Source organism: Tenrec ecaudatus, chromosome 1 (assembly GCF_050624435.1).
Source record: "Tenrec ecaudatus isolate mTenEca1 chromosome 1, mTenEca1.hap1, whole genome shotgun sequence".
NCBI lineage: Eukaryota > Metazoa > Chordata > Mammalia > Afrosoricida > Tenrecidae > Tenrec > Tenrec ecaudatus.
Window position 1 is genome coordinate 50,341,604 of NC_134530.1, and position 12,413 is coordinate 50,354,016.

The 12,413-nt window shown below is 52.3% G+C and overlaps 1 protein-coding gene across 1 annotated transcript in view; it reads right to left on the reverse strand.

Moving 5' to 3' along the window:
• Positions 1 to 8,386, reverse strand: part of SLC9A1 (solute carrier family 9 member A1) — a 53,458-nt gene extending 45,072 nt beyond the window's left edge. The window contains exon 1 of the mRNA XM_075552927.1: positions 7,182 to 8,386. Within this exon, the coding sequence (XP_075409042.1) occupies positions 7,182 to 7,530 (349 nt within the window). The 5' untranslated portion in view covers positions 7,531 to 8,386. The remainder of the gene's footprint in view (positions 1 to 7,181) is intronic.
• Between the last annotated feature and the right edge of the window lie 4,027 nt (positions 8,387 to 12,413).

Below are 12,413 nucleotides of genomic sequence, written 5' to 3' on the forward strand. Positions count from 1 at the left end.
GTGAAGGGTGGGGGAAGAAAGGAAGTCAGCAAGATCCCAGCTCGACCCAAAATTCAGTTCAGTTAAAATGAGATTAGCCCCTAAGATTAAAAATACCCACATATAATCACGGGCTGCCTGAAAGTATCAGTTGATGTTTATCGGCATCTAAAGAGATGGTTTGGCCCAGAGCGGCATGTGCAGACAACCTTGGGGAGACTTGTCTGACTCAGACATCTGCGGGGGGAGTAGGAGCTGCAAAGGCGAAGTATGACTCAGGAATAACCTGGGCCTGGTTTGCTGAGTGAGCCGCCTCGCCTCGCCTGGGATGGAGAGGCGGCAGGTGCGAAGGGGGAAAAAGGGAGGCAGGAATTTGGGCAGCCGGCTATGCACAGGCTGGCACACCCCAAGGGAGCCAAGGTCCCTTAGCTCCTGCTCCCCAGTCCTCCTGTCTGCGTCCACAGGCAGCCACTCCTGGGAAAGGCTATTTATTTCACAAAGGGACAACTTCGCATTGGGATGGGTCACTGTTTCCCCTCCAAATCCAAGAAAGGACCCACCCAAAGTAGCCAGACTTGAACTATGAACCTGACACACACAGCCTCTGGAGTAGGGGCTTAACCCAACCTGAATTTACACATTACAAAACAGGGGCTCAGAAAGGTCGGGCCTTGTCTGAGGTCACACAGAAACCAAAAGCCAGCGCCATAAAGTGGCCCCGTGGGAGGGCGTGGCACTGTCTCACGGGGTCTCCAAGGCTATGGAATCTTTACAGAAGCCACAGTCTCATCTTTGGGGGTTCAAACGAGTGACCTTTTTTGGTAAGCAGCCAAGCACTTTAAGGCCGGTGGCACCACAGGCCAGAAGCAAAGATCTGCGGCCAGACCATCCCAATCCAGCATGCTTTCTGTCGTAATTCACTTCCAGGCCCCTCCATCCTCCTCCCTCAGGACCACAATACCTTGAGGGCAAGGGAAAGCCCAAACCCTCCATTCTGAAGGCCTGCCACTTCCCAGACTGAGAATGATAGCCCGTCTGCGCCTGGCCCTCACACTCTGCCTGGACACAAACACAGGTGTGTTCGCGCCGCTGATGAGTACCTTGCACGGAGTCCCACCAGGGCTGAGCTGTGTGGGCCCCACACCCCCGACTCCCTGCTCCTTCAGCCCTTCCTGCAGGAGGGACCGGTTTCCCTGCTGCCCTCCATCCAGATGATGACAGTGGCTGTGTCCGGTCACTGCCTCCCCTTGAAGCCCCTGGGGGGCTCATGCTTCCCCTTTGATCCTCACAACAAACCAGCACTGGGACCAGGCAGCAAAGAAGACGGGCCTTTGTCAGGGTTTGGGGGGAGGTGGAGGCCTGGTCCTTCGCCACTTAACACACCCTGAGGCTCCGTTTGCTTCGCTATAAAATGGACACCTCATCACCATCTTCAATGCCATAGTTTCAAACTGATTTGCCCTACCGGGCCCCCTTCCCAGAAAAAAATTGACTCAGCGTTCCCTAGGCCATTAAAACCTTTGGTACCGTAGCCCTTGCGCTGGGATGAAAGGTAGGTCCCTGCTTTTGTAGCTCCCGGGCTGTTCCCAGGAGTCAGGGTGGCATTGCCCACTTTGGGAAAACACGGTTTTACCCTAACCACAGGAGAGATCAAAATTAAATCCAGCTCCTCGGGAAACAACCAATGAACAGACTCATGGGAATTACTACTGATCTCCCCCACCTGGGGCCCAGCTGCTCCAACAGAGGGGCTGCTTCTCAGCATCCGGCTGGGTAGAGGGAGAGCCCAAAGCAAGCCAGCACCCTTCTTGCTTAGAGGCAGAGAGCGCCGCCACAAGGATCCAGGCCCCGCTGGCTACAGGAAACTCCGCGCCCTTGCCCATGCAGGGCACGCTGGGGTCAGAGCACCCACGAGCGCATCACAGCAGAAAGACAGCGCCAGGCCAGGCCCCGCCTGACTGTGGGAGGTGGGCACATGCACACAGACACGCAAGGACAGAGGACGGGTCCAGAGCCAGGCACGGCTTTCTCTAGGCAGAGAGAAGATTCCCGCCAACAGCATCTGACCAGCTAAAATTCCAGAGCGCAGGGAGAGGGAGCCAGGTGGCTAAGGGCTGATGCTGAGGCAAGTGAACGGGCCCCACAGGACAGACACCTGCCCTATGGGGAACCCCAGGCTGTACTCGTTACGGGAATGCACCGCCGGGCCTTTTCCTCCTTGGGGTGGCTGGTGGGTTCAAACCACCTTTCGGGGAGCCAGTGTACCACCAAGGTGCTCAGAGCAGGCTGGCTGAGGGGACCACAAGATACAGCTGCGCCCGGCAGAAGGTTCCACCGAGATGGGAGCAGAAAATAAACAGCAATTCAACCCCGTAAACATCAACCCCTCTAAGCTGTCTCCTCATCCACAAACAGAGATAGCCTTCCTCTTAGGGGATTTTAGCAGGGATTAAATGAGATTATTTTTATAAAGTGTCAGACACTACTCCCTAGATACTCAATAAGTGGTAATGACTCCTGAAAACCACACCCACCCAACAGAAGAGATGTCACAGGGCAAGGCAGGCCCAATGCCAAGGCTGTGGACAATCAGAGAGAGCAGGGCTGGAGCAGGGGATGAAGGAGGCAGGCAGAGTGAAAGCTGCAACTGTCGTGGGCTAAGACGACCTCCCAATCTTCATGGGTCCCAGAGCTGCTAGAATGCGTGGGCACAGTCTGGGACATTCCCACATTCACGCTCGCATCAGTCTTGGCTTGAGACAGCATCTTCACCTTACCGATGCCAGAAGTGAGGTACGTGGGCCATCCGTGGTCACATGGGTCCCAGGAAGTGGTGTCAGGGGCAGAGCCCAGAGGGTCTTCTGTCCAAGTCTTTCCTTTGTGCCAGAGGCAGATGGGATGGGGAGGGTGGGAATGAAATGAGGGGTTTGCCTCACAGAGGACAGCAACCTGCACGTAGTGGGTACTCGGCTGAATGGAATCCAAGCAGACCAGCCTGGACCCCTAAGCCCTACCCAAAGGCTTCCTTCCAGCGCCCAGCTGACCCCGCTTACCACTGTCCTACGGCCAGTCAGCTGCTTCCCAAAGCAAAAAGGTCACCTCTTTCTTTTAGAGAGTCCCATATGGGACTCTTGAGACCGTTTCAAGGCAACCCTTAGGCTGGTCCTCTCTCTTGTTGGACATTTGAGCGGCAAGTTTAAGTCTTGTGTTCCCAGGAAACCCCTTGCTGAGGCTGATGACCACAGACGTGCAGTGGACTATCATGACCCCAGCTCCTCTACCCACCAGAGGAGGAAACGGCAGGATATGCCTTGCGGTGACCAAGCCACTAAATAAATAAATAAACAAACAAACAGACAAATAAATAAATAAGCTACAAGATGTCGAGGGGCAAAGGGAGTTTTTCTGTCCCGGGTCAGGAGATGGGATAAATACCTGCTTTCTGGGCTCCAGGGCATTGGCCAGGACTTCCAGGTCAGAAATATGTGCAAACAAACCCAGAGGATCGCTGCCAGTGGGGAGCCGGGCACCACGGTCCCCCCACCCCCACTTGGAGCGGTCACCCACCTGGGAGTCAGGTGAGTTGGAAACAAAGCTGGATTCATACAGGGCCAACTCACCCAGTGTGGGGGGGCAGGAGTGGGCAGCGATTGGCCTACGGTCAGCCTCACAGCTCTCCCCATCTGGAAGCCCCCTCCCCTCGCTCTGCCAGGCCCTGCCCTCCAAGGAAAAGGTAAGCATCAGAGCCAGAGAGAGAAGACCAGGGAAGGGAAGGGAGTGGTCTAAGCTCACTCAGCGAATCAGGACAGACCCTCCACAGTGGTCCTCAGCTTCCTCAGGTCACAACCCTTTCATACAGTTCCTCATGTGCTGGTGACCCCCCAGCCATAACATTACTTTCATTGCTACTTTGTAACTGTAATTTTGCTACTGTTATGAATTGTCATGTATTTTCATTGTTACAAATTGAACATAATGAAAGCATAGTGATGAATCACTAAAACAATATGTAACTACCTGTATATATTGTGAAATATTTATTTCTAATTGCAAATAAATGAAATTTTGTCTTGAAGCATGGTGTCGCACAGGTAACAGTCTTCACGCTGGGTACTCGATGGATAGAGGAGCGCTGTCTCGGCTCCTAAGACCATCAGAAAATACTATATGTGTTTCCCAATGGTCTTAGGCAACCCCTGTACAAGGGTCGTTTGACTCCCAAAGGGGTCTCAACCCACAGGTTGAGAACCGCTGCTCTAGAACTTCTGCTCCATCCCCACCCTCCTATGCCTGTCTGACAAAGTGTCTTGCTCAGACTCTACTCAATGATTAGGAGATTTGGGATAAAAATGGGAGCGGCACGCGGCACTTTCTATTCTTAAAGGAGGGGTACCTTGCCAGGGAGCAGCTGCTATGGATGACAGAATGAGGGCTCCCCCGACACTCCTATCCACGCTGGGGGCTGCGAGAGCAGGCAAGCGCCCAGCACAGGCTCCTGAGGCAGCATGCCCCCCGAGCCCCCAGGCCAGGCCCAGAGGCATCTGGGGCCAGCTTTGGCGACAGGAAGAACAAAGGCAGTAGGCCCCAGAGACCTACAGGAAGGACTCTGGTGGCAGCTAGGTGGACAGCACTGCAGCCCTCTAGCTGCTGGTGGCATAGCACTATGGTTTGGGTGGCCTGCTGCTCACCCCAAGATCGGTGGTTCAAACCGAGCAGCCGCTCTGCAGCAGGAAGATGAGCTGGCTGCTCCCGTGGAGATGTACTGTGCCCGGAGCCCTAGAGGGGCTCACTGTGAGTCAGGGGCGACTTGATGGCAGTGGGTCTGGGGTTTAGTCTCAGAGGCCGGCTAAAGGGCTGAGACAGGGAGGCTTTTGTCTTCGGTGTTTAGGTGTTTAAATACACCTAAGGAGGAGCACAGCCACTCACGGAGAACTTCCTGTGTGCACAGCACTGCAGAGTCAGCTCGGTACACGCTAGTTTTGTGTCACAATTACAGCACCAGCCCTGTAGCCATAGCTAAAAACGCTTTCTCTATTTCCCCCACAAGGAAACCAGGGCCCCCAGTACAGTGGAAGCTAGGCCTGACCTTGGTTCTACACAGCAAAGGTAGGCGGAAAATGGGCTTTCACTTTTGTCACCTTGACAGGGACCACTGAGACCTTGGGCACCCCCCTATCCAATCTCTCCTCTGGGCTGGCTGGATGCGGAAGCTGCTCTGCTTTCAGGGGCAGAAAGACGCCTTCCTGAGCCAGAGACACTGGCTTCCTAGAACTGCAAGCACCCTTGGAGAGCACATCCAACCTCCACATGGTAGGATGGAACCCTGGGGCCCACGGCTGAGGGGAGGGCCAGGGTTACCCGAGTCAGAGGAATGGCGGCAATGGCAGACCTGGAAGGGGCCCCAGGGACCAGCTGGCAGGTGAAGAGGCAGGGCTAGTCCAAGGTCACCGAGGAGCTGGATGGGAAACCAACTTTCCTGACCTCTAGACAAATGCACTTGCCAGACCCACTGTCCAGCCCAGGCCCCCTTGCTGGTAGTGGGAGGCCATCCTAGACCCCTTTAAGACTGGACACGCTGTCCTGCAGTGTGTACCATCACACACTGCCACCCAGAGTGTGGGCACTAGCATTCAATGCCCTTAACACAATAGGGCTGGTCAGGAGGGGATGGGTCTGTAGGGGGAGGACAATCCTGCCTGGTCTCACACAGGCCAAGGACACATCCCAGTCACCTCTGCTTCTTGTGACTTAGTTAAGACATTTAGAGAGTCTTGCCCATTTCACAGGTGGACAGCATCAGCCTGAAAAGGCCCCAGTTTGTTGAAGGTCATCTCACTCTCTCACATTCAATACCAGCAGCTCCTTTGTCCAGGCTTTGACTTTTCCGGGAAGCTAGCTATCATCAGGGTACAGGGGCTGGTAGCCCAGCTCCACATGCAGCAGGGCCAGCCACTGTGACCAGTTCAGCACCTGCAGCTGGAAGCTGGCTCCTGGATCTGTGCACGGTCAGCGAGAGCCCAGGGCACCACAGCCCTCCTGCAGCACGTCCCAGAGCCTGTCTCACACCAGCATGGTATTGCTACTCCGCGCCTGCATGTCCTTGTGAAAGTAGCCAGGCTTCCTGCCAAGAGTCACATACACCCCAGACCTCCACACTGGGCAAAGGGGGAGCAGAGTCCCAGGCTCCCAGGCCTTCCACAGCTCACCTGGACAGGCAAAGGCAGCATTCTCAGCCCCCTGGACATGGCTTCCTGGGATATCCAGGCTAGGCAAGTGGCAGTGAGTCCCCTCAATCCATCACCCAGCACAGCGGGGCATGCAGGCCCGGCAAGGAGACCAACCCTCGGCAGGGGTGAGGCGTGGGAGGGGGATAACTTCCGTTCCTTTCCCTACAAAGAGCCTTTCCAATTTCCAAGTCTCCTCAGACCAAACCATCCCCACAACTCCACCCGGGGCCTCCCCTACTTTACTGAGCAGCAAGCCAATGTCACTAACCGGTTCAGACAACACCTTGAGACACAGCCAGGTGTAAACTTACAGGTGAGTTGGGGCCAGACTACGCCCCTACTCTGCTACCCCAAAACTGGCTGCAGAAATTTCCAGGACCAGTTCATCCATAAACGGTGTAAGGGGTGCATTTCTGGACTGGAAACTGGCTTAGGGATCCTCACTACCACTCTGGGGATGGTGGGAAGGTGGGGCCACGATGCTCCCTCACAGTTGGTCACACCAGGCCCCAGCAACATTCAAACTCTTCCGGCCAACTAGAAATACACGCCATCCGGGGCCAGCCTACCGTGAAGTGTGTAATTGCACCGGCCTCTGATGACAAAACAGAACGTGTTACCTGCTAGGAGACTGTCCTGCCTCACACACAGCTAGGTGCTGGCTCCCCATGGGGTCGGGCCCAGTCTGAAGGGACTGACCAGGCCTGGAAGGCTTGCTGAAGGTCCCTAGTATCCTGTCCTCCCGCACACCTGCTCTCAAGAGAGACACTGCCTCCAATTTGGCAGGTCATTGAGCCAAAGAGGCCACCAAGCTCAAGTTCAAGAAAGACCAAGATGGCAGGCTGGAGGCTGCCTAAATTACAGGAAGAATCCAGACCCTTATCCCTGGGCAGACCCCACAAAGGCAGAAATGAGGCGAGGTCCTCGTCTGGTGGTGGCGATGGCAGCTGCCGTATTGGAACACACGGGACTTACCTATCTTCATGAGACATGCTAGCAGGATCCACAGGGCGATCTCGAAGGGTGTGCGCACGTGTCCGTAGTCGATGCTCAGGACTGGAAAGGGCTTCCGTGGCTTGGTGCCGTGGTCGGTGGAGTGGTTAACAGGGCGACTTTCTGGGGTGACCTCTGGTGGGGCTGTGGTGACATCCCCTATGGACCGTTCCCGTGGCGGGTCTGAGCCCCGGATGGTGCTGGCAGTGGGGCTGGGCTGTAGGCCGTGGCTCCTGAGAGCAGGCAGCAGCCCCACCAAAGCTACCACCACCAGTAATGAGGGTAAGATGCGTGGTGCGGCGCCGCCACAGGTGCCCGACCACAGAAGCATCTTCTGGCTCCCTGGGCCCACTAGGCCTCAACCTTTAGCAGAGGGAGCGTTGGGGCTGGGGCATAGGTAGCAAGGGGTCAGTAGGTGGGATCGAGACTGGGCTCTCTCTAAGCAAAGTTCATGTTTAGACAGGTTATTTTTGTGCAAGTTGCCCTCTGGGAGTAAGGAGAGGCTAGGGGCTTTTGCAAACTCCCAAGTTTTGAAAGCAAGATCTGGGGCTCCAAACTGGGGAAGGGGGCCACGGGCCCAGGAAGGATTACTGGAGGATACCAAAGGGTCTGGAACCCCAGGTCCAGTAAGGGGGGTCGGAGGGGACACAGGGTCCTGGAGCCGAGGAAGGGGCAGGGAAGGCTAGCCCCCCAGGGAAAGGGGGGGTGCAGAGGGAAGGCTGCGAGTCTAGGCTGAGGAAAGAGACGGGGCTAGGGCACGCAGGGCAAGGGGAAGAGATCGGAAACCGGGGCTAAAGGAAGGGGACCGAAAGGGGTGGGGCCAGTCCCGGAGAAAGAGAGAGAGGGAGGGCTGGAAGCCCACGCTGCGAGGAGGGAGTTGGAAGCCCGAAAGCAGCCGATCGCTTTCCCACCCAGAGAAGGGCCGAGATCCAGGCGCTCCGGGTTGAGATTCCGGGGAAATGGAGGGAAGCGGAAGGCGGAGGCAGGCGACCCGGCGGGAAGGCGCCTTGGTGCGGGCTGGGGAGGTTCGCTGGGGGCCGCCGACCACGCGCCCCTCCTCGCGACTCAGCGTAGCGCGGCACTCCGCCCGGGCCCGGCGGCAGCTGCTCCGTGTCCTCCTCCAGAGTTAGCAACGGCCCCGCACCGACCCGGCCGGCCCAGGCAGCAGCGGACTGATGCCGCGCTGAACCCGGCGCTGGCACTTATAGGCACCAGCGAGCAGCCGGTGCACAGGGCTAGAGAGGTCTCTCCGTGCCGCGTACGCAGCGCCCCCTATCACCGTGGGAGAGGTATCACGTAGGGGGGAGGCGCGGGTGTCGGGAGGATGGGATTTGAAACGACAAAGATCCGAACTCACGCAAGTACAGTATTTTGCTATTTACAAAACACTTCCATGTCTCCATACCCACAGCCTCATGAAAGCCTCTCTAAGTGACGAATAGGTTATCTTGTGTACTGTTACTATGTGACCTTGAGCAACTTTCTAACCCTCTCTGTTCCACAGCTTTCTCCTCTGTCAAGTAGAATACTAATAATGCCTATATCAGATCGATATGAAAGAATGACTTTAACGTATTGTGGCACGTTATCAGAAGGGACCAAAACCTGGAGAAGGACACCATGTTTGGTGATGTCGAGGGTTAGTGTGAAAAAAGAAGGTATTCTTAGAAGATGCATGGACCCAGTGGTTGTAACAATGAGTTCAAATGCAGTCACAGTTGTAAGGACGAGGCAGTGTTGTATCCTGACCTACACAGAGTTGTTATGAGTTGGAACAGACGCAACAACATTGTGATTTATATATATATATATATATATATATATATATATATATATATATATAATATCCCCTTTTATTGGGGTCTCTTACAGCTCTTTTTTTCTTTTCTTTTTTTACATTTTATTAGGGGCTCATACAACTCTTATCACAATCCATACATATACATACATCAATTGTATAAAGCACATCCGTACCAACATTGTGATTTTATGTCAACTTACGCGGGCCAGGATTCTCCCTTGACATGATCTAACGTGGTGTGATTAATTTCATCATGGGATCCTCTGTGAAACAGGCAAGCCGTAATGGGGAGACTAGACCTCCTTAATCTGGTCATTACCTTGGTGTGACTGAGGTGGGTATGGCCTACTCTTAGTATAAATTGACGGTGTGTGGGAGCTGGCACATTTCCAACTACTGGATTTGGATCTTGCATCTAGTTAGTCAACCTCCTGTTATATCGTCTGCTGATCCCAGAAGCCATCAGTGGACCTGCTGACCCTGGATTCATTTGGCTGGTCTCAGATTCGTTCAGCTCGGCATCCATCAGCCTGTGTTCTTTCTGCTGCATCTTCCTGCTTCCTATTTGTCAGCCCCTGCAGCTGCAGGGGTCAGGAGGAGTGTTCCACTGACATCGGACCCACCGACATGAACCAGACTGGACTTACAACTGTGTGAGCCATTTCTTGATACCGATCTCTTTCCACAGATGTACACATACGTCACTAGCTTTGCTTCTCTGGGGAATCCAGCCTAACACGAGCACCTAACAACACAAGTAGGGAGCTTAAGCCATAGAACAATCATTGTGGTTCCAATGTTACGGGTGGAGAAACTGAGGCAAAAAAGAAAATAGGAAATAGGAGAGCTGAGATTTGAATCTATGGTGTTGGCCAGAATTGGTAAAGTCTCAAGAGCTCATGGCTCTTGAGCACATTAGGTTCCCTGGAAAGGGTTTTCCCTCTACCTTTTATTTTTATTTTATCCTTGTTATTGAAATATATGCCAACAACAAAACATACAGTGTTTCTGTAATACGATACAGTACAAAAGTGAATCCAATTAAACAATTTCTACGTGTACAAATTTGGTAACACTGGTGACATGGTCCCAGTTTTCCAATCATTCTCACCCTCCTACAAACCAGACTCCCTGCCATCGAGTCAATGCCCACTCCTAGTGACCTGTCGGGATGAGTAGAACCACCCATGTGGGTTTCCGACATGGCAACTCTTGGCAGGAGTAGAAAGTCCTGTCGTTTCCCTGCGAGCGGCTAGTAGTTTCAAACTGTGGGTAGTGCCCAGTGCATAACCACTATGCCACCAGAGCTCCTTAAGCTAAACTGACTCCAGGGAATATTTTTGGCTTAAGGATTATCTCAGGGCAACAGTTTCAAGGGTTCCTCTACCTTCCACGGATGCAGAACGTGTAGCGTCCCTGAGAACTGGAGAGTGCACGCGGCATTTTCTACTTTTGATCAGGATTCTTTCCTGGAATTTTTGATCAGTGTGCTCAGTACTGTCAGTTGGGTTTCCTCTAAGTCTGGTCTCGTGGCAAAAGAGGCAGCTGCTCATGGAGGCAACTAGCCACATGTTCCATATTCGCCTCCTGTTTCTGACACCCCTTCGGATGCTCCAGGTGAATAAAGATCAATTGCTGTGCTCTGATTGGCCTCTGGCACGCTTTGAAGACCCCAGGTACTAGTCATCAAACTAGGAGATAGAGTAGAGACACTAAGCATTTTATTAGGCCAAATAACTTGGATGGTCCAGGAAACCATGACCCTCAACTCCAAACCGAGAAAGTAAGACCTCGAGATGTATTGGGTTGCACATAAAAGCCTTGGAAGCTACTCTGTGTTGTTGTTATTGTTGAACATAACAACACAACTTTTGCAAGTTTAACTTTTTACAAATGTACAAATTATTAATTAAGAGCAATTATAATTGCCTATCAATCCTACCCTTGACCAATGAAAATTTTTCATCACTCTTAACCCCCTTGTCCCCTGCCTCTCACTCCTGGTAACCACCAGTAATAAGCTTCAGTCTCTATACATTTGTTGGGATATATATATATATATATATATATATATATATATATACACGTGTGTGTGATATATCTTTGACAAGATATACACATGGGAGATCTATGAGCTCTTTATATAGACATATATATGTGATTGTATAACATTTGTCCTCTGGTGACTGGCTTATTTCACTCAGCAGAATATCTTCAAGCTCCATTCATACTATAGCATGTATCAAGACTTCAAGACCTCCCTGGAAAGTTTTTTTAATTCCTGCCTAGGACCTGCCGGCAGAGATCTGAACTTCATTGCCATCATGAGTCAGAGTGGACTTGAGGGCAACCAACAAGAACAAAAGCAAGGACAGTGCCAGGCATGGACATTTTTTCAAAAGCTCCCCAAGTGGCTCTAAGTACCATTAGAGTTGAGAATTAATGAAATAACTGAAACACGGCCCCAAATTTTGCCAAAGTTTAAACCGAGGGTCCAGAAATCCCAAGTGACTAGCTCAAAGCCACCGGTAACTTCACAGGGTCCAGTCCAGCTTAGTGGTCGTTGCTGTGCTTCTTGTGGCAAGGCCTTGTGCTGGTCTCTGGCAAGACCTGTTTTTTGCCTTCAAGCAGACTTTTCCTAACTGCTCATCAAGTATTCTTTCCACTACTCTAGAATGTCAGGAAACAGAAGGCAAACTGCATTCTTAAGAAGTTGTTCCTTCCCTCTGTAGTTTTTTATTTCAATCCTGGGCCACTCTGATTGTCTGAGACAACAGAACGCAGTGGAGAGGGTGATTGTGGGGTCCAACTAAACCGGGCCATAATATTAATTCCATCCGTTCTGGGAAAACTTAGACAAGTCCCATCACCCCTTTGTGCATATCCTCTCTTCCTAAAATTGGAATAGGGATACAAACAGTGTCTAGCTCTTGGTATTTTGGTGATAGAACCATGGTAATAATTTCTTTTAGAAGAATTGATAGCAGACCAGTGCCAAGGAGTTAGAGATTAACTATGTCCCAAATGTCCAACCCTCCCAAGATGCTAGTTTGTGCCTTTTCTCCAACACCCACCTCATCCCTTGAGTATGTTTCTTCACATCCCTGGGTTCTTCAATTTGCTGCAATGTCCCACAGAAAGTCACAAAACTTTGAAGAAATGTCTCACATGGTGGAGGGTGATGTTCAGTCCCAAATCAGAAGATCAGGCAGAGGCGGGCCAAATGCAGAGATCAGAGGCAGAAGGAAAAATATTCAAAAGCCAGGTCTTCTTGCTTTGCCAAACCTGCGTCAGAAGATAGAGGTCTGGCTTTCCAAGTGAGGTGATGTGTATTAGAACTGTATATTGGCTTCTGCAGGTCTATCTAGGTAAGAAAGGCAGAATAAACAGTCTGGAGGATCAAACAATGGGAC